The sequence below is a fragment of the Pungitius pungitius genome, chromosome 1 (genome assembly GCF_949316345.1).
Source record: "Pungitius pungitius chromosome 1, fPunPun2.1, whole genome shotgun sequence".
Lineage (NCBI taxonomy): Eukaryota > Metazoa > Chordata > Actinopteri > Perciformes > Gasterosteidae > Pungitius > Pungitius pungitius.
In genome coordinates this window covers 20,629,092-20,656,186 of record NC_084900.1, presented here as the reverse complement: position 1 = coordinate 20,656,186, position 27,095 = coordinate 20,629,092, and the positions used below count along the sequence as shown (strand labels likewise).

The following is a 27,095-nucleotide window of genomic DNA, read 5'->3' as shown; positions in this document are numbered from 1 at the left end:
TACATACAATAACGCAAAACCACAGCAACAAATAAGAAAATCACAGCAAACAATATATGGAAACCACAGCAAACAAAAAAATAACTATACAAAATAAACTAAACTCAATCACACTGCTCACTTATTTATATTATGTGACATGAACACCATGCTTTACTGAAGAAGACTGTGAACTAGAGACTGAGAGGATAGGAAAGGACATGGCCAGGGGGAAGTGAGCAGGTGGTTGAGACAAAGACAGGGCTGCGTGACAAACACACTAGAAAGTCCTTCTAAAACCAGTCAAGTCAGCTGTGCTCATAAAGGCTAATATGACAAAGTCACTTCAAGGGTTTTTAAACTAGCCCTCTAAGCTTTAAGTTTGTTGGCCTCACGATAGACAGGTTTGAAATGGATTTAAATAATTCTTCTGCCTTGTGGCTCTTTTGTGTCTGCCAAAAGCACTGTCCGGTTTGTGTGCGTACACACTAACTAGTTCCAAGAGTCTATGAAACGGTTTCACTGCACCTTACTATCCACACCCAGAGTGACAACGCTGCACTTTGGTTTTACATTAAAAGAGGAAATCCCAGCCAGAGACCGAAGTCCGTCTCCCACACATTTCGAAGTGCACTTCCTCTTGTGCTGCACTTGCTGCTTCGTCGTCACCAACAGCAGTTTAGATTGCCAGTGTTTGCCAAACATTTTGAGCTGGCACTGAACAAATGCCAAAATCAAAGTTATGACAAAGTCACAGCATTAGAACCCGATCCAATGTCATCTGCTCACCCGAGACAAATGGACCAGGAGTCACAGCCGGCGCAGGTGGTAAGTGTGCTCCTTTTATGAACCATGCTCTCAGCCTTTTCACTTCAGTTCTTACTTCACACGTTTATTGAGGTTAAAATATCGTGAATGAAGGAATTAGGAAACAGACGAAAGAAGAAACAACACAGTGACATTTAAGAATGTAGAAGAAAGAAAGTATACTTCATTCCTCCCTGTAGGGAAATAATTGTCTGCATTGAACCCATCTCACAGAGTGGGAGCAGTGTGCTGCCGTAAAGGCGAGTTTTGCTTACGGACATATTTCCTCTTATTGTCACATGTCAGGAGGAATGAAGAACTTTGATGTTAACAACTTCACTTTTACTTCCTGTGGTAAGAATTACATGACGACGGCACACCACTTTGTTATTGAGTAAAGGGTCTGTGTGTGTGTGTGTGTGTGTGTGTGTGTGTGTGTGTGTGTGTGTGTGTGTGTGTGCGCTTTTCTTCACATGAGGGTAATCTTGTGTGTCAAGAGATAAATGTCACTTGAGTATCTGCTATTGCAACTTCCTGCACACCTGTGTCTGCATGCACGTCCTTCGTGGTCTCTCCAGGCTTTGCTGCCTTTAGCAGTGGTTCATTACTTTGTGATAACTTGATCAAAATCTAGTAGTAGTAATATCTTCTTCAGCATGCTTCAAAAACAGAAATGAGTAACATTGGCCCAACACACAAAAATGTGCAGAAGTGAGATACAGTGCATTGTAAATGTAACAATAGGACACACTTTAGGGCAAACTAAGGCCGATGGGGGACTAAGGGAAGAAGGGAGAGGACCCCCTAAACGGGGGGGTTGTGTTGGGTTCTGAAGGCCGAAGGGGAGACCACCTTCCCTTTGTTCTCGTCCAGGCAGGATACGGTGAATCAAAAGTCTACTAGCTCGGGTTTTAAAAATCAAAAAGTATTTAATAACTAAACAAAGAGTAAGGCCTACAATTACAAAGTGAAATACAATGTGAATAGTGATATATTTCGCGAAATAGAGATTTCTCCGGCCAAGTCAAAAGTGACTCATCCGAGCGGCTGCAGGAAAAATCTAACTGTTCTTCTCCCGGTTCGATGATTCGAAGCTCCCGGGGGGGTTGTCCTCTGGGTGTATTTGAATGTCATTGGCTCCTTCAATGTATCTTCTCCTGGTTCAGCCTTTTCACATCAAGGTGTGAACTGCCACGTGTGACTCCCTCTCTGGCTCTTCTCTCCCTCACATTCCAATGCATTCTATTTAAACACATCTCGGCTTTATGCCTCAAAGAGTGAATATAACCTCATATACATAGTTCGTCATCTTATAACTAGTACACTTCAATTACAATACAACATATAAGATCACAGTACTTAATGGTTTATCACAGTTTATCTGGTGCAACACATTGCCTCATTCAGCTGTCTTGCATCCAATTGCCTAACTAATACCTGACAGGAGAAAAAACTCCTACAAAAACCCTCTCTTGGGGAAAGATAGGAGAAATCCATAAAGGACAGCTATTTGCTTCCGTCCCCAGGTGTTAACATTACATCATGACAGGATGTTAATGTGTACAGTATTTATACGATTTACATGACTATAAATTGTTATTGACTATAATGCATTCACTTCATTTAACATACAAATGTAATATCTACTATCTAACATCACACAAACTATAATTCTACACTAAACATTGATACATGTAACATACTTCTCACCGCTAGGGGGGAACTTCTACTTAAATTCCTAACAGTTGGTAAGAAAAGGCTTGTTTGTCTTTTTGGAATCATCAGGAGACATTGGGGTTTTAAAATGGTAGAGCCTGAGCAGGTATGAGCAAAAAACTTGGGTTGGTAGGTAGGATGGTTCCAGAGCTATTTTTTTTATCCTTGTTATGAGCTGTCAAGAGACACACAATGATAATTAGCAACAGCCATAATCTAGAACAGTGCATCAAATGTTTGAAATGAACATGGTCCCTTTGAAATGAAAAAAATAAAAACATGCTACAGCTCACCAGGAAGAGAACTGAGCTGAGCTCCTCAGCAGCGGTGTGGAGGGTTCCCACTGTGAGCCAGTGCGTGGGCACGGCACACTCCTACTCAGATCATTTACCTTTTAGTAGGAAAAGTACCAATACAGCGATACAGACAAACAAATGTCCTGCACTAAAAACACTTTTATAATATTATTATTATAATATATAATACGCTAGTAATTGAGAAGATTATCTATTTCTATTCAGTTATTTTTTATTCCTGTAGTCGCAAGCGCTGGGTAAAATCTGACAGTTAATCAGAATCCCCAGAAAAACCTTATTGATGTTGATTACACTACTGACACGGCCTTGGAGGAAGAATGAAAAATGAAACAATCGCCATCTGAAAAAGAATAAAAAAATAAAAGGACATTTATTGCCAGGTAATGTCGTAGTAATAGATCATAGAATAAAATGGCATAGTTCCTTCAATAGAAAGCAATAAACCACAGTAACAGCAATGCAATTTCGTCACAGGAGAGTATGTTCCAGATGGAGTCAGTGTAGAATTCCCAGCCCACATTGGGTAATGACATGCTACAGCAGCCAGGATATCTGTTCTGTGATGTAAAAGATAAGCCAGAGGACGGACAAGTGTGCACAGGTCTAAAAGCACTTCAACCAGCCAGAGGGCTCAAAATACACTTTGGTGGCCTGATGGGCTTATTTCAGGGCGTTATGTTAAGTGAGTTTTCATTTGTTTGTCTTCTTTTTCATGCTACAACTGCGATGCCTTAAAATGACTATTTTCCAACTCTACGCATGAAGACTTTAAAAGAGAGAAATATACTTAGTCCAATGTTGGAAGATTAGAAGAGGTTGTTATTTTGACCCTCTTTGACAGATTTTTTCTCATACCCAATTTATTAAAAACAAACACCCATCACTTCCTGTGCCACGGGATGTTTCAACAGAAAAGATTGATGACCTACTAAAAAGCAAATAATTAAGCTTGCATAAAAAGAAAAGAAAAAAAGCAAATTGCACTAATGGCAAGAGCAGAAAATTGAATTGCAGATATTACAAACTGATTTTACAAATACTTAACCTAGACTACCTTAACCCTGCATCGATGCATTCCATTTGTACTCTGGTGGTTTATTTTGCCGAGGAGTTTTCCCATAGGGCGTCATAATATCCTGTCGTTTGGGTCGGTTATAAATAGCTCCCGTGTCTTCCCAAGTATAGCCAATGATGCTCATATAAAGTTTCATGCAGTACAAACTTCCAGTTGAGTATTCAAACAAAGCAACAACAGGGGCTTAGTGCCCCTTATTTTCTGTTATGCAAAACCAAGTGGGAATGAATACAAATTAAAACACTTTCCATGAGTTTATAGACGAACGTTTTTTGCTACTTGATTTATAGGAGCACCGTAGACAGTATTCTGGAGTGCATGTCACGTCACCCATCCGTTGGCGTTTGGAAGCCTCGAGTTTGGTGATGTTCCCGTCACCATCTTTGATTATGGCTGTCGCCATATTTTACAGCCAATAAACTAAAGTCACCATATTTGAAATGTGGAGAGGAATGAGGTATACGGCACAATATGTCAATCACAGTAAGCCCTTTACCGTCTCTTTGGCTCTAAATGGACCGTCATTTACAAAATAAACATCACGCTGCATTGAAGGAGACTTGAAACTAGAGATTGAGTCCATACACTCACATTATGATGTTTAACGAGGGAATCAATATTGAGAAAAGTACATTTTCTTATAGACTTCTATACAATCAGACTTATTTATATAGGGCTAATTTATTGTCAGGAGACAAAAAAACGCCTTTTCAAAATGCCAACCAATTAGTTGAGACATGTTGGATCAGAAGGGAAAAACAGTGACCTCACAGTAGCACTAGATGAAAGGTCAAGGGGGTCACAAGAATCATTAAGAAGCAGTAGCTGTTGGAGTATAGAAACAATAATAAAGATGCTTGTCTATTTTAATAATCTTGACTAATCTTTCCTACTAGACCGCTCACTGATTATACAATTTGCTTCTTAGCTTCATTTAAATCTATCTTTTTCTTTCTCTCAGAATTCAGAGGACAATCTGTCTCCAAAAACCAGAAGGAGTTTCAGCTTCTCATCCTTCCGTCCAAAAAGTAAGACAGTGAACCACCAATGCACGGTCACAGACAATACCTCTTGATTAGCCCTTTATGCATTGATGACTCACTATTATGTGGACGTCAACCTCCACAGGAAGGAGCAATAGTTCTGAAGAGGGAGGGTTCACACGGCGGAGAGGGTTACTGACATTTTCATCAGTGCGGACTAAGACATTGAGAAAGGGTAAACAATGCACTTCAGAGGTTCTAACAACACATAACGAGAACAATCACTTTCCTTCTGAGGAATACCAACTCGTCAAACCTTGTGGTTCCGTTTTCCTTTCTAATCCTAAGAGTTGGCATCAAAAGAAGACGGAGCCCCGCAGTTGAACTTTACCGGGCGCCAGGTGAAGCAGACAGGTGAGTAGAAAGGGACACATGAGTATTGGAGCCTTAGCTTGTCAGCATACCAATTACTAGGTCATTCACCAACTAGCTGAGTTATTGAAAAGGCATTTTAAACAGAGCATGACAGGAAGCATACATGCCATGTCATCCTGCAGCTCACCATTTCACCCTCCTTTCATGTGCAAAGAGTCTGGTGCTGCTTTTTAAAGAAAGGTGTACTGTTCAAGCTCCTGTTAGGAGAGACTAGTTCTCCTGTTGCTGCTTTAAGTTATCTCAGAGCATTGCGTTAGATTACTGAAAATGTAATTTACATACAACTCATGTGCACCAGGCAAGACATTTTAAAAGAAGGATTATACGCAGGGTTCGAAATGAGAGGGGTCTGGGGGGGGGGTCCCGGACCACCGATAAGTGATTAGGGACCCCCTATAAGAATTTATTTTTAGATTTTGGGGGGTCCCCGACAAATATTTTAACATTATTGTGAAAATTATAGGTCTAGTGAAGTTTTATATTTATAACAATAATTTATTTATTTCCTAGCGCGATTGGGCAGCAATCAGGGCAGCTAATAGCATCACAGATTGTTGTTGTGGTCCTCCGGCGTAAACAGTACAGTCTATGGCGCAGACACGTATTATTGTTATTGTTGAACGTGGCAAAAACAAAGCCTCACAAAGAGTGAAATCCCTAATGAAAATGCTGTAAGTGCTTCGATTATGTTTATATCTCCATAATAATTGCTTATTATAGTAAAATATTTGGAGTTGGTGTTCCTGAATCAAAAGTTGCATTAACTAGCTTAGATACCCAATGTAACGTAATGATTAGAAGAGTGTGTTTGTCAAGTTTCTTGCTAGCTGTATGTGTATGAAGCCAAACAACCTGCCAGCTAACAGTAGCACATTCACAAACATATTGTCAGGATGGATTGCTGGTGCAGGCGAAAGGCAGGAGTCAGGTGCAGGATTCTTCCAGAAGTGCTCTTTATTAGGAACAGGTCAAACGGAACGTGCACCAACGGGAACTAACAATAGACAATGACGTGACAAAGGACAACTGGCACACAGGGCTTAAATACACAAGGGAGGTGCAGGTGATTGGACACAGGTGGAATCAATCAGGCAATCACAGGACAAGGCAGGAAGTGAAGTTAACCCAGGACCACAAGGAACATGAAACTTCAAACTAAAACAGGAAGAGAGACCAAACCGTGACAGAACCCCCCCCTCAAGGACCGAATTCCAGACGGTCCTAAAGGAGGGTGGAACCCAGAAAAACAGACAAGGGAGGGAGGGCGGGGAACCCGACAACCCCCGGCCGCCCAGGGGACTCCAAGAGTCGGCGGCACGGTGTCGGGTCCCTCCGGCCGGGACGGCGACCGGACTTCAGGGTCTCGGGGGGCCGGCCGCTACGGCGACCGGGCTTCAGGGTCTCGGGGGGCCGGCCGCTACGGCGACCGGGCTTCGTGGCGGGGGGCGCCGGGCAGTGCGGCTCCGGCGTCGTCGTGGCGGGGGGCGCCGGGCGGTGCGGCTTCGGCGTTGTCGTGGCGGGGACCGCCGGGCTCTGCGGCGGCGTCGTGGCGGGGGCCGCCGGGCTCAGCAGCGGAGTCTTGGGGCCGGAACGGGCGGAGACCGGAGTCTGGGGGCCGGAACGGGCGGAGACCGGAGTCTGGGGGCTGGAAGGGGCGGAGACTGGAGTCTGGGGGCCGGAACGGGCGGAGACGAGACTCTGGGGGCCGGAACGGGCGGAGACGAGACTCTGGGGGCCCACTCGGGCTGGGACGGGCGTCTGGGGGCCCACTCGGGCTGGGACGGGCGTCTGGGACGGTGTTGCTGCCGCCGAACGCGGAGGTCCAGGACGTGGGGATCGTACCTGGCCTGGAGGAGGGCGGCCAGCTCCAGCACTTGCTCCCCGCGTGCGCTGAGGACTGGAGGCTGGGCGCTGGCCTCCCACTGCGAGTCCCAAGCGGTGTCTGGACAGCGGCGAGGGCGTCGACCGGAACGCCGCCCGGAGCCTGCTGGTTATCCCAAATTCCTCTTTCAAATGACACCATTAGCGACAGAATAGAGGACATGAGCAAAGACATCTTGGCTCAAGTAGTTGCAGATCTGATTTCAAGCCCGGCAAAATTCAGCCTTCAACTCGACGAGACCACAGACGTTTCCAATCTAAGCCAGCTTGCTGTATTTGTGCGCTATGTGAAAGACAACGTGATAAAGGAAGATTTTTTATTTTGTAAGCCTCGACAACAACTAAGGCAGCCGATGTGAAGAAACTTGTGGATGACTTCTTCAAAGACAACAATCTTTCGTGGGATATGGTTTCTGCAGTTTGTTCGGACGGGGCTCCAGTCATGCTGGGAAGAAAGTCTGGTTTTGGTGCGCCTATGAAAGCTGATGCACCACACATCATTGTTACGCATTGTATTCTGCACAGGCATGCGTTGGCAACAAAAACCTTGCCTCCAAAACTGGCAGAAGTATTAAAAATTGTAGTGGAATGCGTGAACTATGTGCGAAATAGTGCTCTGAGGCACCGCATCTTCAGTGAGCTGTGTAAAGAAATGGGCTCTGAATTCAAGGTACTTCTGTACCATTCTAATGTTCGGTGGTTATCCCGGGGACAGGTGCTGAATCGTGTTTTTGCCGTGCGTGTGGAATTAGCCCTGTTTTTGCAAGAGCACCAACATCGTCATGCAGAGTGCTTCAAAAATTCTGAGTTCATTCTCATTTTAGCGTACATGGCGGATATCTTCGCAGCTCTCAATCATCTCAATCAACAGATGCAGGGCGGTGGAGTCAACATCATCGAAGCGGAAGAAAACCTGAAGGCTTTTCAAAAAAAGCTACCGTTATGAAAATGACGAACAGAGAACAATAACTTCGCAAACTTTCCCCTGCTGGACGACTGTGTAAGTAAGATCGAAGATGGATCTGGAGTCTGAGACATTTCTGTACCCGCGGAACTGAAGCATGAAATTGCCACGCAGTTGCAAAGTCTCTTGACGGATACTTCCCTACAAGAGAGTCATATCCAGCATGGGTGAGACAGCCGTTCACGTTTAGTGTTGAGACAACAGATGTCAATGATGAATACCTCGATGAAATCATTGAAATTCAGCAGAGGCAGGTTCAACAGCAACTCAGCTCTCAACGTTTTGGTGTCAACAAATGGTAACATACCCTGTTATTGCTAAGAAAGCTCTGGAGATTTTCATACCGTTTGTTACAACATATCTTTGCGAGCAATCCTTTTCGAGGATGCTGGGCATAAAAACGAAGAAAAGGAACAGACTTTGTTGCGAAAATGACATGAGAGTGGCACTTGCCAAGGTGAAGCCGCGCATTTCTGAACTGGTCTCTGAAAGGCAACAGCAGAAGTCACACTGATTTGCAGTAAATATTCATTATTATGTTTTTGTTTTTGTGTGAAAATCATGTTTTAATGGTTTTGTTCTTTGAACACTGATGTTGATGCACTGTTAATTTTGTGCACCAGTAAAATATATACCTATGTTTTGAATTTTATTTTTCCAGTTAAGAAGGGTTCGGTGAATGCGCATATGAAACTGGTGGGGGTCAGTACCTCCAAAAAGGTTAAGTATAAAGTATAGTAGGTCACTTTTCCACCTGAGGTTTGCTTTTGGGGACAAAGCTTACCAATACCGGGCTCTTCCGTTCGTTCGTCCTAGCCCTCTCACCCCGTATGTTTACCAAATGCATGGACGCTGCTCTGGCACCATTGCGTCTCCAGGGCATCCGCATTTTGAACTACATAGACAAATGGTTGATTCTAGCGCCATCCGAGCGGCTGGCGGCCCAACATCGAGGTGTTGTGCTTGCCCACATCAACCGTCTGGGACAGAGACTCAACGCCAGGAAAAGCGTGCTGTCCCCAGTGCGTTGGACCACCTTCCTGGGCGTTGTTTGGGATTCGACCACGATGCGGGCACATCTGTCTCCCGCTCGAGTAGTTTCGATCCTCTCTTCAATCAAGCAGGCCAAGCTAGGCCAGCCACTCACTGTGAAACAGTTCAGAGACTGTTAGGTCTCCTGGCAGCGGCATCCTACATGTTCTTTTGTGGCCTGTTACACTTGAGACCGTTGCAGTGGTGGCTCAGGGCCAAGGGGTTCTCCCCGAGGGGAAACCAGCGCCGTCTGATCAAGGTCACTCGGCGTTGCCTGCGGGCTCTGGCCATATGGGGGCAGACGCCCTGTCGAGACAGGGGGAGAGGCCCGGGGACTGGAGACTCCACCCCGAGGTGGTGGAGCTCCTGTGGAAAGGCGGTCTTACCGAGGTAGACCTGTTTGCCTTCAGAGAGACCACTCACTGTCCTCTGTGTTTTTCACCACAGCTCGAGATGCAGTGCCTACACTGCAGGCATGGCCGAGGTCATGTCTGTACGCCTTTTCCCCGGTTGCTCTGCTCCCAGGGGTTCTGGAGAAGGTCCGTCAGGACGGTGGCCTACTGCTAGTAGCCCCGCTCTGGCCAGCCCTAGTATGGTTCGCGGACCTTTTATCGCTCCTCACAGGTCCTCCGTTGGAGACTCCCATCAGGGACCTGCTGTCTCAGGCGTCGGGGTCCATTGTTCACCCTCGCCTCGAGCTATGGAAACCATCGGCGTGGCCCTCGAGGGGACCCGCCTCTTAGGAGCCGGTCTCTCGACCGAGGTCATGGAGACCATCCTCCACTACAGGGCCCCCGCCACGAGGAAGGCGTATGCCGGTATATGGAGGCTCTTTGCCACTTGGTATGGGCAACGACAGCTGGACCCAGTTGTCTGCCCTGTCGGTTCAGTACTGGAGCTCCTGCAGGAGCGTTTTGCCACAGGTTTATCCCCGTCCACCATCAAGGTATATGTGGCGGCCCTGTCGGCAACCCATGCCCCACATGGGCGTTCTCTGGGGAGACACCCACTGGTATCCCGCTTCCTTCGTGGCACCCTGAGGCTGAGGCCAGCAGCCAGCACTCGAGTTCCGTCCTGGGACTTGGCCATCGTATTAGAGGGTCTCTCCGGTGCTCCCTTCGAGCCCATGGCGGAGGTTGCAGTGAAGTATGTGGCTCTTAAGACCCTCTTCCTGCTTGCTATTTCTTCCCTCAAAAGAGTTGGAGATATGCAACCCTCTCGGTGGCCCCATCAGGCTTGGAATTTGCACCCGATATGGTGAAGGCGTTCTTACTACCTTCCCCCGGCTATATTCCTAAGGTCCTGTCCACTACGGTCGGCCCTATTGTGCTGCAGGCTTTCTGTCCTCCCCCGTTCCTGACATTGGACCAGGCAAAGCTTAACCTCCTCTGCCCAGTCAGAGCCCTAGATCTGTACGTCCGCAGGACCGCCCTGTGTAGGCTCTCCGAACAGCTGTTTGTGTGCTTCGGGCCTCCCAATACTGGCGGCCCGGTGACCGGTTATCCACTTTGTCATGTCAGGGATTTATATAAAGTGCTGTAACTTTGTTGCTCCAGAATTAGAGGGTTACCTGTTTGATTATAGCCAATCGACTTCTCCAGACACCACTACAATACTGGGACTAGCCCAAACCATGAAAAACATCCCAAGACCATTATCCCACCTTCACAATATGTCAATATAATTTTTCCTGCAGTATATAGTGTAGCAAGGTAGTCTTCAGTATTTTTTATAGTTACATTTTAGGGGACCCCCCAAGAGTCCAAAGTCATTTAGAACCCTGATTATACGTACATTTCACAAATTTCATTAATTCATAAGAGGAATATTTATGCAAAGCATTTGGTAAAAGGTATTTAATTGGTCTATGATTGCAGAAGCTAAAAGGAAAATGATATAAGCAACTCATGATAAAAATCTTTTTTTTCTAAAGGTTTTAGAAACTACCATTTCATGGTCTGAGATTAATCATAGGAATCTGGCAAAAGCGGTGCACTTTGCTTTATTGCTCTGCGTATTTCTCCATTTACAGCATGAACGAATGGGAAAATGGAAGAAAAAGTTCAGCTCTCAATAGAATCCTACAAAATTAAAAGCTATTCCGGCTTGCTCTTACTCAATGAGCTTGAGTCACGGCCTGCTGGTGGCTGCTTCGTGGTCACAGCTGCAGCATTTAAAGCTCCACACGCGAACCGCTCGGTGTCTGCCGACCCGTCGAGCTTCTCTGACGTCTCCAAGTTATTTCGACTTCCCAAATAACTAACTTGAATCAGAGTAAAAGTCGCACGCAGGCGGAGTAGCGCAAACCGCCGCAGTGGTGCTCAGCGTTGCGGAGATGCCTTCCGGGAAATCGTTGCGGATCCAACTTGAACGCAACACCGCAGAGGACACGCGCGCCGGGTGCACGCTCCGAGCAGAAGAAGCCGCTCCAGTCTGCTCAAACAAGGAGGCGATGTGTGCGCGGGAATGGAGACGCTAGAAGGCCGCCCCTGGGTTCGTGAGTTCAACGACAACAGCGGAGGAGACTGCGGTGCGTTTGCGGGGTGACGCAGATATGAGCGGAGCGGTAGTAAGGAGGAAAAAGGGACGTGTACTGACAAACTTCAGGGGCAGATGGAGTGAGTACTGCACTTTATCAAATGGGAACTCTGCGTCTGGCTTAGTCTCCGTAAAGTTTGATAGGACCTGTTCTTAAATGAAGAAGATAACATACATATTCTTACGATACTGTATATCCTTTTATCCAATAACGTGAACACCTACTGGCGCGTACCCAGCCTTTGGGAGCGTGCGATAGTCTCATCAAAGTCGATTGAATCGATTCTCGTGTCCCATTACCCCAACGATTCTGTTGTCACTGTGTGAATCAAACGTTAAACCACGACAAGTGCACCCGAGGGCCCCAGCCCAGTGGGCCCGGAACCCTCCGAGTATATGTGACGTCACCTGTTAAACGTCTGCGTGTGACGGACTGTAAGGATCGAGAAGGTGGAAATACGATGGGAAAGCACTTTGCTGCCATGTATTCCATGTACAACTGTGGGTATTTATTTGATTAAATTACATTTTTGATAAATAGCATATATATATATATATATATATATATATATATATATATATATATATATATATATATACACAGTCTTATTTTTCATCAATTATCCTTCCGATTTTTGTATAAACTTAAACTCCCGCGGACATGTTTCTTTCTGTTATTCTTAAGGTTTCAGGCTTTCTCACTGATAACCTGCGTGTTTAAAGTCACACTATTACCAATGGTCGTTGCCTTTGGGACAGTCTTTGAGATCGGGTTCATAAAGGGCTCAAAATGTCTGCGAGAGAGCCTCAAACAGTATTTGAAAGTAGGACTGAACTAGGCCTAAATTAAAGCATGACTTTTTATTCTACTAAATAACTACTTGTTATTTATTGGATTGAATCTGATAATGTGGGTCACTTAGAAGCCCAGGGAGCTGACTTGGCCATCGCACGTGTCTCTTTGGTGGAAAGGCTGGTGTAATCCGTAGAGGTCATACAGCTCTTTCACGCAGCTGAGCCCGTGTGAGGCTCCTCATGGCTGGCTACATGTTAGGCCAGGAATGTGGCTGTCGGCTGACACGAAGAAGGGTCCTACTGGTGCTACAAACTGTCTGAATTTGAGATTTTTTTTTCAATGCTGAGCTGATCACTGAGTGGATTGATCTTAGATTGTATTGGAGATCTACAGGCTGCTGCTTTTCTGAATGATAAATGGAATTTGAAAAGGTATCAGGAAGTTTTGTGTTGTGAGTGCGCCATTCCTTTTCTCATATAGAGTTTGTTGTAACATGTCCAGGAGCCTGAGGGCGCAGGGCTGCTGAACCACTCTTGTTTACACCCTCATCATAGCTGCACGAACCAGGATCAGCACGTAGAAGCTTTAGTTCGCCCTGATGTCATAGTCGATGCCAATAGTTATCTTAGATAGATTTACTATATTTGTTTGGTGGCTGATTGAGTGTGGACCTGTAAGACGCTGGGTGTGGAAACACTGGTGTTGCTATTGACACAGTGCAATCACAGAGTTTTAGTAAGGCAGACTTTAGGCTATAAACTGTTGTTGTGCGGAACCAGATTGAAGGTCAAACCTGGATGATGTCTTTATTTAGTCACCTCCATCTGTATGCATTCATCACGTACTGTACTCATTAAGCGTTACAGGTAAGTCTGTAATAAACGTGAGGTTATAATTGACAGCAAACCTGACCTTTCACACAAATGAGACTGCAGTTTGTGGTCCAGTGTCACCGGTTTCGTCATGAAGAGATTCACTCAGAATTACAGCCTCTGTTAGTGAACAACAGACTTCTCTTTACCAGCAGAGTTAAACTCGTCAAGCAGGATCTGACACAAGTGCAACCATTGTTTTTCCTCACTAGGCTCAACTGTGTGGATCCTTTTTAAGAACTGCAATATCTTGTGGTGAGACAATTTCAAATTGGCTTTTGTTTCTTTAGAAAGAAATAATTATAATAATCTATAATTTCTGCTTTATTTGCCCGTGTTTGTAGATATCCACATGTGAAGCATAAGAACATTTGGATACACTTGAGTGTCACATTATTCTGTTTGTTATGAGCTGTTTCTTCTATGGCAGTTTTCCTAACACTAGACTCTCCCCATATATTGAACCACACTATCATGATACGTGCCATATTGCCAGATTTTTGCCAATACAGCCTTAAGTTATACTTTTTTTCCAACGCCATAGAGGGAGCTGGATGTTTGTCTATGCCACTGAAAGTTTGCGTCGACAATACATGTTTTTACTGCAGTAAAGTACGTATTTGATATGAATTTGTGTCTTTAGTTAATTAGTCAATTTTTTAACAATATGAAAACAAAATTGACAATTGGTAAAATCGTGGTCGACCATTCCTCATTGTTAAAAGAAAAAAAAGAGTATACTACGTAGATCAGGGGTGGCAAACTCATTTCAGGTTCGGGCCAGATACTGCCCAGTTCGACGTGGCCCACTGACGATCGGTTTGGCTGATGGGGGGGGGTGCGCCCCGGCAGGCCTTGAGTTTGACACATGTGACGTAGATGGTCAGTTATTGTTTGATTTTCATTTATACTGTTCTGCATCTCTATGTGCATATCTCTTCATGTAACATGAGACACCTTGCCGGCTTTTATCTGGGCCAGTTCCATGCAAGGATTCCTTCTCTTCCATCCGTTCTTTCTTTCAGATGATTCGGGAAATTTGCTCTTTATTTGTATTCATTGAATTTCATACACTTGAGGTATTTACCTTTTTGCCGTGAGAAGTCAGTTTGGTGCTGGATTCTTTGAGGTTCCCCATGTATGGTTAAACATGTTAAACTAAAGAATACTTTTTTTTTTTTTCTTCAAATAGTCATTGGATGTGTATAAAAACAATGAATCAAAAACACTGATGTCCAACACTAATCATACATTATGAAGTGCATTTACCAGCTTCTCCCAAACCCTGTTTATTTCCTGTACAAGCAGATTTTCCCCACAGGACCTGAATGCAGCACAAGTATGAAAATTCTTTCCTCAGTCTGAAGTAAACAAATGATTCAGCACTGTCTGAGCTGCAGAATACACAGAGCATTAATATGGAAGACCCGTGTGGTTAATGATCGTTGCTTTAGTACATCGTGACTGCCAAACTAGATAGATAACTGCACTTGTTTTTTCCCCAAGGCATAATCTACATTACTTTTGAATATTAAAAGCTGTGGTATTAGCAGCACAGCAGACATTCAGCACTGCCCTTTAGTTACTGTTCATGTAACATCACACGTTTCAAGAATCTGAAAAGCATTTCACACTAAATTATTATGCTTGTTTTGGCAGCATTATGTAACTAGTGCAAATCAAATGGTATTATTTATATATACATACACTCATACCCATCCCAAAAAACATAGCAAAAAAAAATAATAATGAAAAAAAGGGAAGGGAAGGGGAGGACATGGGTGAGGGATTTGGCATCCGTCAGATTTCGATTTGAATCGCAGCCAGCTGATGTGATGGCTGGAGAACGTGTTTCCACTTGAGTAGTATGAGGCGTCCAGCTAGGAGTGTCGTAAAGGCCAGGATGCGTCTTTCTGTTGACGGCGAATTGACGACGTCCTGCGGCTGGGTGCCGAATAGAGCTGTAAAGGGCTCAGGGTCTAGTTTTGTGCCCAGTACTACGGTGTTTTGAAAATCTGACCCCAGAGCGTATTCAATTTTGCGCATGACCAAAACATATAGGTATGATTGGCGGGTGACAGTTTGCAGCTGTCATTCGTTTGATTTTGGCCAGATGGGCGTTTGTACACAAAAACAAAATTTTGCATTGTAGTATCCCATGTCTCACACAAATAGGAGTGGCATAGGGCCAGGGTACCAATTTCACTTTCCCAGGTCTGTCTCAAATGAGAGGTTTGATCCGGGTTAAGGGAGTCAATGAAACCATAGATAATTGAGATGCAGCGTTTTTTGCAAGGGACCTAGCAAGGAGTCAATCATAGATTCAGGGGGATGCTTGGGGATGTGAGGGAATTCTGATTGAATGAAGTGTCTAATCTTTAGAAAACGGAAGAAGTTAGATTTAGGCAAGTCAAACCTAGATCACAGTCCTGTAAAATCTGTAAAGTCTCCATTTTCATAAAAGTCCCTGATTTTACAGAAGCCTTTGTTGCGGCAGACACAAAAGGTAGGGTCTGACACTGATGATGAGAATAAGTGATTTCTAAAGACCGGAGCCAGAGTGGAGGGTTCGTTCAACCCAAAATGTTTACGGAATTGTATCCAAATTTTGAGAGAATTCGTTCCTATTGGATTTTCCGAGATCCCGTGGGTTATAAGTGGTAGTTGTGCCGTGATGAGAGATTGAAGGGAAAACTTGGAAGAGGATTGTTCCATTTGGGCCCACAGAGGCCCAAATCCATCCAGCAGCGCAGTTTCTCAATGTTGCAGGCCCAATTGTACTGGATGAAATTAGGCAATGCTAATCCACCTGCCTTTTTGGGAAGTTGTAAGATTGCTTTCTTAATGCAAGGCGGTTTATTAGACCATAGGAATGTAGAGTTAGTCTGATCTATTTTGCGAAAAATTATTTAAGCTGAACGGGCTGCTACAAAATATTATGTTGCAGTTTGACAGCAGACAGAGTGGTAAGCATTCCTGAACATCCTTCAGAAGACAAGTACAATGTCTTGAAAGCCCTTTCTGACTCTGAGCGGGCATGCCGGTTACCTTCTCTGAATGGCCTCTGCAACAGCAAGCCGCCGGAGCTAATGGGCAACATGTTCTAGGTCCAGATCCGGACTGCGGTCTGCCAGTGACCTCTGGTGTAGTGCTTTCGAAAGTGGAACTGGTACGAAGTTACCACAAAGTGTCTGCTCAATCTCTGGATATTCCCAAGACGCCGCTGATCACTCCCTTTGGGCTGTTTTGAGTTCTTCAGGATTCCGTTTGGCCTCAAAAATGCGGAACAGACAGTCCAACGTCAAATGAACACTGGCAAGGGACCTGCCTTTCCTGTTTGTCTACCTGGATGACATCCTGGTGGACAGTGTGCCAAGAGCTCTCAGTCAGCACGGGTTGATCATCAACCCACATTAATGCCAGTTTGGCAATATTGACTTTCTGGTGCCATGCATCACAAAGGTTGGGGCGGTTTTGGTGTAGCCAAAAGGAATACTTTCTTCTTGGTTTGTTTTTTGTTTCCACGGTCCTACAATATTGTTGAATTTTGTGAAAAGTATTTCCCAGTGCCAGTGTGACCTGATTCCAACCTGAGCAATTAGCCAGGTCCCTTCAGGTTCTGTGCCTTTGAACCAGCAGGGGGAGGGAAGGCTGTTGTGTGGAGGTTTCAGTACTAAGCAGCTTTGGTTTTCTGCAGCAGCCATTCAATCAGATGAAGACCAACAACAGGGGGGCCTCAAGAGGATTAGTGCCATGTGGTCCTCCTTCCGCAGGGGCAAAAGAGATAGTGAGTATTCCACCACAAAACACATTCACATTTGACAGATGTTGCACTTTCTTGTCCCCACCGATAGGTGGTACTGGGCATGTAGCTGTAGTCAGAGTACTGCTACAGACACCAGGGGATATCTATCTGTTAGCAGATGGCGTCAATAAAATACGGTGAAATTAAAACAAAACAAGTAAACTACCTAAAAAGATTGGATGAAATGTCATTACTACTTTACCAAAGCTGATCTTTTAATTGGCTACGAGCTCGACAAACTCATGTCAAAGAAACCAATTTTACAGTACTTGGCACTTATCCCCACTGCACAGCCCAAACATTTTGTAAGGCAAATCAACCAAATAATCATATAACTACTAATTTCTAGATGTGCAAGCGTGGTGGGAGATGCTCCAACAGGCGTAAAAACACACTTGACACAATGCTGCCAGCCTTAGAAAAAAAAAGTCCCTTGCTGTGGCGCTTTTATTTTCAACAAAAAGGAGGAATGCAGCAGAGAACACAAGAACGGGCTGGCAACCAGTGAATAGGACAGAGCAAGCTGGGCCGTGCAGTAGGCTGGATCCTGGTCTCCGAGCACAGCCTTGGCTCAGAGCAGTTTTCTGGGCCAACGTCTGCAACAAAGGATCAAGGATCATTAATTGGCATTACGCATCAAGTTCAGCCTGATGCTCGATTTCCTTAATCGTCACCAACCTCCCGCTTCTTTTATCCATCTGCTTTTGTCTTCAGCTCGGTCAGATAAGGTTCCATCTACTCTTTATTCCCTGTTTGTTATCCTCTATGCTTCTTGTTCAGACCACTGGCCTCTAGCATTTGTCGTTAGCGCTAAAGACCTAAAAACAAGAAAACACTAAAATGTTGGGAAATTCATCTAGCTACAATCTTCAGCATGCCCATACACTGCCATAGTAATTGTTCGTCAGGCAATCACAGGGCTAACCCCTGAGACAAACAACCATTCACTCACATCCACACACAATTAAGAGTTTCCAACACTTTTATCAACCAAACTTAATATTATATGGTTGCCTGCAGTCAATCTAAAAATGGTTGGTGATGGTGATGGCCCTATTTCACAGCCTCTCCGTTGACCCCTAAATGATTCTATCGTGGTAACCCTGGATATGTTATCCCGTTTCTGATTAGAAGACAAAGACCCTGAGACGACAGGGGCGATGGACCCCATGGTGGCCGAAAACACATCCAGGCAGCACCGCTACGTCAGTGGTCAGTACTTCTTTGAATACCTCGTGGTGGTCAGCCTAAAGACGAAAGACAGCAGCAGCTACGAACCTCAGATCACCTACCAGTTTCCAAAGGTCAGTCTAAGGGTGCAATGTAAAGTAGGTGAGCTTCACAAAGCAAACCTTGAGGGTTTAAAAGGAAACTAGTGGAAAAGGAAAGCTGTGAACTCTGATTTGCATGTGGGCATTTAAGACTGGTGGGCATTAGAGGTGGTTTAATCTTCAACAAACAAAATAAGATTATATAATAAGTTCACATCGCTCACAGACCTTGTTTTAGTAGAAACATCATTTTGCATTTAAATATAATTGATGCATACTGCTAAATTAACCAGCACCTCTGAGCAGCTAATGGTTGTTGGGGTTCTCTTAATCACCACAAGCAGAGTGCCATCAAGTCCCATTATACTGTATAAAAAGGAAGATATCTCTACAGTTCTTCCTTTGGTTGCCAAAAAATTGTAGCAGTGTGCATCATTGAAAAGAGTGGAAGACTGCAAACTGATTTAAACGTTAGAGGAAATCGAATTGCGTGACAGGTAACCAATGATGGCAGCGGCGTTAGTTACCTGTTGTAGCTTGGTACAAACATCCTCAATAATTGTCTTAGCAATAGGATAAGAACATCCTTTTATTGGTACAGAAGCAGGCAAATTCACAGGAGTACAGCAGTAAAGGTAAACATGCACAAGCAGACATAGTGCACAAAGAGCGCTACCTCTCCTTCACACACATTTAGCGTGGAAAACAAATTGAGGACTTCACACTTTGTGATTTGTGTGTTGATGAAACACCAGATGTGTGTGGTTGTTTGCTTTCAGAGAGATGGGATGGCAAGGTTTCAGAAGGAGGAGGAGGAGAAGACTCTAAAGGCGATCACTCTCTTCTGTTTCCCAGAGGGCATCAACTGGGCTCCTTTGACAGAATACCACAGGTACAACTGCTCTTCTGTCAGCTGCTTTGTCACTTTGATAACGTTGGTTCCTGTGTCCTAGTTTCAGCTAGCTATCTTCCTTCCCTTTGCTATTTTCCAGTGAGACTTTCTCCTTTGTTCTGACTGAGATTGATGGCAGCAGGAGAAACGGATACTGCAGGAGGTTACTGGTCAGTGTGTGGACTGAAGTTGTCTTCACTGTCACCATTTCAATCTCATTCTCCAGTGTTTGTTTAAAGGAGCTCTCCTTTCTTTCTCCAATCTGAAGCCTGGAGGGAAAGGAGCTCGACCACCGGAGGCTTACTGTATCATCAGTTCGCTGGCTTGTTTTGGCCTCTTCTCCAAGGTGTGCTCAACTGAATTGTGAATCCTTCACGCTGTTCCTCACTGACAAAACCTTCTTGTACTTCCATCCACCATCATAAGTTTCCAAAATACTAACTAGTAATTTGAAAAATATTGGCAACTGGATAAAGTGAATTTGTAATCAGGTTGGTGTATGGTGTTAGTGGCTTTTCCTTAAACTGCACAATCAGTTTATGGAAATGCCAGTTATGCTGTTGGTTTCATCACAAGGTTCAATACTTCTGAATAATGTGTTTTCAGAATGTAGATTGTTGCCTATTAAGAACTAGGCAGATGTCATGTTGCCAAACTAGGAGACTACTCTATCTGCTTTCTGGGTGTATAAAGAGAACTGGATGCATCATTGGATGCGGAACCTCGTTCTGTTCCCATGAATGCACATGAAGGAAAGGAAATAGGAAGAAATTACCTGAATTTTCCTGTGATGTGCATCCATGGGCCCATAGAGCAGGCGCATTAGTGCTTCCTTTAGCCTGCCTCGTTTTCATTTTCATTAATAGAGGACAGAAAGAAATTCTGGTTTTGGCTAACTTTGCATTATTGCATTTTACATTATTAAGAACTTAATGACACTGACATGGGAAAAGAAAATAACCAAACTTTGTTTCTATCTCATGACACGTGAAGCTGATCCCCTGGATGCATGGATGCTCTTATATTTCTCAGTTCACTGCAGTAATAGTTAGTGACTTGCAGCCTCAGATTAACCCAGGGAATACTCTTTGACTTGATTTTGTCCAAATGCTATTCAGAGCATTAATATAGCAGCAACCAGTCACCTAGTCTATAAAAAGTGCAATGAGACTTTACTTGTAGAACTTGAGAGGTAAAGAAGCTTGGGTTATGTTGCAATTCTTGTGTAACATATGAGGACTGAACAGATATTCGACGAGGTGGAGAAGCGCCGGCAGATCTCCATGGCCATGATCTACCCATTCATGCAGAAGCTGAGGGAGGCTCCATTCCCAGCTCCGGGGAACACTGTTGAGATTAAGAGCTTCATTCCGGAGTCAGGCACTGAGGTCAGACTTGCACTCTTCCTCCTTCTCATACATGATCAAAGGATTGTTTACAAACATAAACTTTGAGGATTTAGAGTAGCTACGGTCTATTGAAGTTTAAATCTAGTCCTGATGAGAACTATTAGGTAGATGTGTGTCCTTGTTTTGGTTTAGGAGAGCACAAAACGCACCCAATCATCCATATGCAACACAATTACATAATCAGCCTGGTGCTTTTTGTGAAAAGCTATATTTAGACTAGTGTTCTTTTTTCACATCTTAAATATCCAAATGAGTAAAAACAAACTAAAGCAGTTAAGTGATGGTTCCATATATGTGATGGTGGTGGCGACTCTCCACCAGATTATCCGTCTGACCCGGCCGTTGGATTCCTGGCTGGAGCATGTGAACTTCAACACTCTGTTTGGCTGCCTGACAGACCAGGAGGTTCTGCTGGTGTTTGCCGCCGCTGTCCTGGAGAGACGGATAGTCTTCATCGCTGATGAACTGGGGTGCGACGCACACTTGTGCCCTCACAGACCTGATGGGCTGTATTCTGCATCGCTCGTGTGTCACACGTCCTGCACAAAGCAAAACATGGCTGTATTTTAGACACCTTAAAGTATAAATCTCTCTTCACAACTGAATCTGTCAAATGCATTACACGGCCCTCTCAGTCGATGCCCCGCCACCTGCGCCACATCACGGTCAAAAGTCTGAATGTAAAAAAAAAAAAACCTTCCGAAATTAGAAAAAATGATTTTAAAATATGAATTTTATCCAAAGGAATTATAGAACGGAGTCAAACATGATTTAATTCTTTGTCCGTATTTTGAATACATTGTATTTAAAGACCAAGATTTAAACTCTCTTTTCAAATTCTCAAAACGTTTGCGCTAGATTTTGCTCCGTATGTCTCCAGCTCGGCCCCGTAGAGGCAGGCGTTTCACACGTCCTTTATCTTCAAACACTGTAACCGTGTTACTTGACACTGAGGCTGGTAAGGAGGAGATGTGTTGTAGATATGTACATTACTAATTGACTAGTGTTATACTAGTGAGTGTGAACCGGTAGCTGGTGTGTGGCAGGTTACCTCCTCTCTCCCCGAACAAGGCATCAAACCCTCAACAGCTCATGGCTCCTGTCCCCAGGCCACTTGACTCTTAACATCTGTTTGTCAACGCCAGTGTGTACATCCTTTTTGTCCATGTGTGTCTTTCTTTCTGACTGACTGATGTAATTGGACATCAAATTTGAGTTATTACAGTACAGTTATGCAACACATTCAATGTTTTAAAAGCAATAAATAGTGAAGTGACCTAATTTTCTGATTAAGTCACTTTACCAGGACAGCTGCTTGGGACACTTCTGAAGTCTGCTCCCTTGTCTCTCCACAGCACATTATCCCAAGTGATTCATGCCGTAGCAGCCCTCCTTTACCCCTTCGTCTGGCAGCACACCTTGATCCCCATTGTTCCGGAGATCCTGATCGACGTTGTGATGGCGCCCACCCCCTACCTGCTTGGAGTCCAGAAACGCTTGCTGGACCAGGTCACCGACCAGAGTGACGTGAGTATTGATGAAGAGCACAGCTAAAGCATGCTTCATGTGAAAAAAGTACAAAGCCTTACTCTGCTTTCTTTTTTTTGGTGACAGCTTCTCGTGGTTGACTTGTCTGTGGATAAAAATACCACATTTATTGCTTCAGTAAGTATGTTTCTGTAAGTAAAAACATTTTTGGTTATGAATTGTCATTTAAAAATTCTGTTTAAACATTTGTGTGATATTGCCTTCCAGATCGGTGATGAGAGTTCAATTCTGCCCCCGAAGCTTCAGGCAGAAATACTTGAGGCTTTAAGTAAAAGACAAAAACCAACAAGTGAGTGAAGTGCAACGCAACTCAAACTCCAATCAGTTCAGTAGGGACTAAAATGTTCTCTTTGTCCTTTTTGATTCAGCGGTAGAGGAGATGAATCGGGTTGTGTCTGAAGCCTTCCTGCTTTTCTTTGTGAAGACTGTGGGCCACTACGGCTCATACGTGAAGCGCCGCCGCCCCGGAGAGCAGGGCGTTTTTGAAAAGAGGAGTTTCTACAAAGCCATTGATTCAAAGACCACTCGACACTTTGTCAAGAAGTTCCTCCAGACTCAAACGTTCGACCTATTTATCCAGGAGGTGGAGCAGCAGACTGGACCGCAGCAAGGTGATGGCTAGGAACAAACCGTTTGACTCAAAAATAGATCTGGGGTTCAGGTCACCTTGACTTTCAAACATCTCTTCTCAAAACCTTGACCAATCATAAAACGGACAAGGATTCAGACTTGACTGACTAAAGCGGTAAAGGCGCAACAGCAAGGTGCGATGGAGTAGCTGTGTCCCCTATCCACCCTAAATCTTATCCCGTTTCACTGCATAGTGTATTCACTCTGCACCAGTAACACAATGGAGATCACTGCAAACCTCATAAAGGATTAACATTTATTTCTCAGTGTGCTGGTGATGCAGACTCTTTTTCCACAGTGCAGTGCAGAAAGGTAATGGAGGAGGAAAGGAATCTAGACCGTCAGTTGTAAACTATAAGTAACTTCTTTGGTAAGACATTTTTTAAGACGTTCATCTTTTCAAGTTTAATTGACATTTAGCTGGCCATGAATTTGATTTCAAGTCTACTTTCCCACTGTGACATTTTTACTGATGAATTGGTTTGACTTGACACTTCCATGTCACGTTTTTTAATTTTTTTTATTGTGTGCCATGGTTTCTGGAATGACGACTTAACTGAGGACTTTCATGTAAAGGGATTATGGGTGTGTTTGGAGCAGTGGTTTATGTCGAGCCTCCTCTTTGATGAATAAACTCTAGCATATTAGTTTTTCCTTCTAAAATGAGTACATATTACCTTACTTTTCCACTTCAGTTTAGCCATTTTATTTTCAGTAAAAAAATATACAATTAACTGAATTTCTCTGCAGACCACATATTAAGCCTACTCCTATTTAACAGCAGGATCATATTATTTTTTCCATCTTTGGTGGTGGGTTTCCAGGTGTCAGTTCAGAGGGCTTCCTACTGTCTTGGCAGTATTTTAAGACACTCCACACGCTGACCATAGTGCCTGTAAAGCACAGGCGCCGTGCCTAGTTTGGGAACCACTGGTGTCATCCATCAACATAAAAACACTACGGCAGATAGTATCTCTGTTTTCGGCTGCTCACCTTTAATCACAATAGCATTCTTTCTCCTTTACCGAATGTGATTTGTATCTAGAGCAGAATTGGACTTAAACACACAACAATTTCTGTAAAAAGCCAAACTTGAAGATTCATTGACTTGATGAAATCAACTCCGCTAGCTTGCTGTACGTAGGCTAGTTATATATAAAAGGGACAAGTGTCGTAAATTTGCTTTAGCTAAAAACACTATGATACTCACATCAGATGACTGTTAAAGTTTTATCTGTTAATTGTATCTTTCCCTATCTAAATAAACTTGATAATAATAATCTTAATATTTTATTTTACAGTCATGTTATTGAGCATCTAAATTTGAGCTTGTGTTAAAACATGTTTATTTTTTGTCTGGTGCACTGATTCAAGTTCTTGTCCTTTTGTCCTGTAGGAATATTTCACAAGAAGATCCTTGAATACCAGGAGAAGAAGAAAAAGGATAAGACAAAGAAACGCTAGGACCCTGGCTCTATATAAGGGAGTCCATAGGAAAGCATGTGAATGTTTCACTGTGTGTTTGATGTCCTTTGTTACTTTTTGGTTTGAGTCGATGTGTGATTCACTGTATGTAGCTGCTATTCTGTGAAACACTGGCAGAATGAGAGACTAGTTTCATGTGTTCGTTTTCAGCCTGTGGCCTGATGAGTAGGCAAATCATTTCATATAAAGATTAGTTTTTTTTTTTTTTAATCATACACCCGCAGTCAATGTCTTTTCGGCATGGAACCCAATGGCTGGACGCCTGTTGTGTCTTACTAACAAATAACTGCAATATTCAGCATACAGTTTCCCTTTATGGATATTGTTAATTTTATAATCAAATTTGGCTTTAACGGCCAAGTGTTGCTCTCGAATTACATACATTGGAACAGGGAAGTGGTGCATGGAGGATGCAACTTTCCCTCCAACTGACTGGTAAAACAATATGAACTATAACAAATGCAAACCAGTTAAAATGATAGGACAATATCATATGGTTCCCCCAGTATGTTGAGTTTTAATGTTTCTAGAAAATGGGGCTCAACAGAAAAGGTTTGGGAACTGAGTTGAAGTCAACAAACTATCAAATAAGAGACCTCGGGTTGAGTCTGAACTGAGCTCTTCTTCCGAAAGGCCTTGAAGAGAAACTTCAGCTGAGTTGGTGAATTGGCCCCCACAAGCTGCAGAGGAGACGCATGGGGGTGTGAGGGGCTTCTAGTGAAGGATAAATATGGAAGTAAATCTGTGCCATCGGGGGTTGAAATAAAAAGGTGATTGAATTTCTAGCACTGAATATTTATGCATCGAAATTATGTACCTGAATGTTTTTCAACATTAAAACACCGCAAAAAAATTCAACCTAAAAAAAAAACTGTTGAAATATTCAGCCGAAAAAGAAATGGAGGTTACAATATTCAACCCAAAAAATTTCAACCTTGAGACACCAACATCCCGGACACTAAGGAAGAGCAATCGATTCTAGATTCACGATCAGGACCGTGCGTCAAGCTAAAGGAGTGAGCACCCAAAACACCTTGGGCTCTGGATTGTAGCCATGTCCAATAATAATGGGGCTTCATACGTTGCCACACTGATGGCATAAAGAAGAGTTAAAGCCCCGTTATTATTGGACATGGCTACAATCCAGAGCCCAAGGTGTTTTGGGTGCTCGCTCCTTTAGCTTGACGCACGGTCCTGATCTTGAATCTAGAATCGATTGCTCTTCCTTAGTGTCCGGGATGTTGGTGTCTCAAGGTTGAAATTTTTTGGGTTGAATATTGTAACCTCCATTTCTTTTTCGGCTGAATATTTCAACAGTTTTTTTTTTAGGTTGAATTTTTTTGCGGTGTTTTAATGTTGAAAAACATTCAGGTACATCATTTCAATGCATAAATATTCAGTGCTAGATTTGATACTTGAAAACAAAAATGGAAAACCATGCAATCATCAAGAAGGCAAGGTGGGATTTTAAACAAAAGATTGCATATCAAAGAATGCCATGTGGTGTGTTCTTTGCTTTTGGAAGAGGGGAAGTAAAGGTTTGGGTGCATAACACCACCTACTGTACACAATTATAAAAAATGTAGAACATATTTCTGTAATGCACCTTCCAGTAGAATCAAATTATGTTTTTAATGGTGTGTGTGAGCAGCTGGAGGACTACATAGAATCTCATGAGAAGCAGCTCTGCCTCTGATGAGATTGATGCTACACAAACTCCCAAAGTAAGGAAACACCAGACAAACAACATTGTGAATGGTTGGTAGATAAATAACGAAACACATTATGCGGTGAAACTACTTGACTACCTGGATATGCATATCTCAATATCTCAACAATTGTCACTTTTCCAACATAGGACGCTGGTTCACACTACAATACTTTCCATGACATTTTTAGAATACTATACAGTTATACTTTTACATATTATGCAATTACTGTTTCTAAAACTGATGGTTTACATTACTCAACATATTTTACTCCTATTACTTTTTAATGTCTTTTTTTGACCAATATTACTATTTTTTTCTACATAGTATTCAATTACTTTTTAAGATTTTTAATTTGAACTACTATAATATGCTTTTATTCAACATAGAGATTAGGTTTAGTAATTCTGAACGCAACAGAAATACCAACCAGCCCCGGCCAGGGCCGGAGTGGGGCCACTTTTTCCATGGTAGTGGAAATTGGATAAATGAAGCAGCAGTTCAGCGCTTACTATCCTGTACGTTTTTTTTTTATTAATACCATGGTTCAACAAATAATGTAAAGGTTAAGTAATAATGCACTTAAGCTGAGAAGTTAACAAAACATATTCCACTATTCCAAAAGCAGAAATAACTAAACAAAGCATTTGCAACGTGTCCCACTCTTCAACAAAGAGGCATATTAAACTAATGTTTATAGTTCAACTCACAGTACAGTATACAGTTACACTGTGAACAGCATCTACAGCATGAGCAACCGCCTAAGCGGCTCAAAGTGGTCATCAGCCACTTTATAACTGTGTCATATACGGCTCTTTCTTACATTAAATAATACATTAATGTTGTTATCCTCTCTACCTGTCCATGTAGTCATGGCCTCCTCATTGCAAATTTTGGGCTCATCATTTCCGGCAGGAGACTGGCTTATCTGCTGCTCAGAAGCTACAAAGA

At 43.4% G+C, this 27,095-nt stretch overlaps 1 protein-coding gene across 8 annotated transcripts; it reads left to right on the top strand.

The window, feature by feature from the left end:
- Nucleotides 1-581: 581 nt before the first annotated feature.
- LOC119206998 (DENN domain-containing protein 2D-like) lies at nucleotides 582-26,205 on the top strand. 8 transcript variants are annotated; one of them, XM_037457660.2, is made up of 17 exons: nucleotides 582-807; nucleotides 1,093-1,140; nucleotides 4,856-4,922; nucleotides 5,023-5,112; nucleotides 5,226-5,291; nucleotides 17,093-17,182; nucleotides 18,332-18,504; nucleotides 19,251-19,363; nucleotides 19,464-19,533; nucleotides 19,632-19,709; nucleotides 20,611-20,751; nucleotides 21,094-21,242; nucleotides 22,128-22,299; nucleotides 22,387-22,437; nucleotides 22,528-22,609; nucleotides 22,689-22,931; nucleotides 24,347-26,205. In XM_037457660.2, exons 2-17 carry the CDS (start codon nucleotides 1,111-1,113, stop codon nucleotides 24,412-24,414), a joined length of 1,683 nt encoding a protein of 560 aa, XP_037313557.1. In that variant the 5' UTR covers nucleotides 582-807; nucleotides 1,093-1,110; the 3' UTR covers nucleotides 24,415-26,205. The 8 variants fall into 8 exon arrangements, with proteins under 8 accessions (XP_037313557.1, XP_037313555.1, XP_037313556.1 ...); XM_037457658.2 differs by lacking the exon at nucleotides 1,093-1,140 and having other exon boundaries at nucleotides 17,096-17,182; XM_037457659.2 differs by lacking the exon at nucleotides 1,093-1,140 and having other exon boundaries at nucleotides 18,335-18,504.
- The last annotated feature ends 890 nt before the right edge of the window (nucleotides 26,206-27,095 follow it).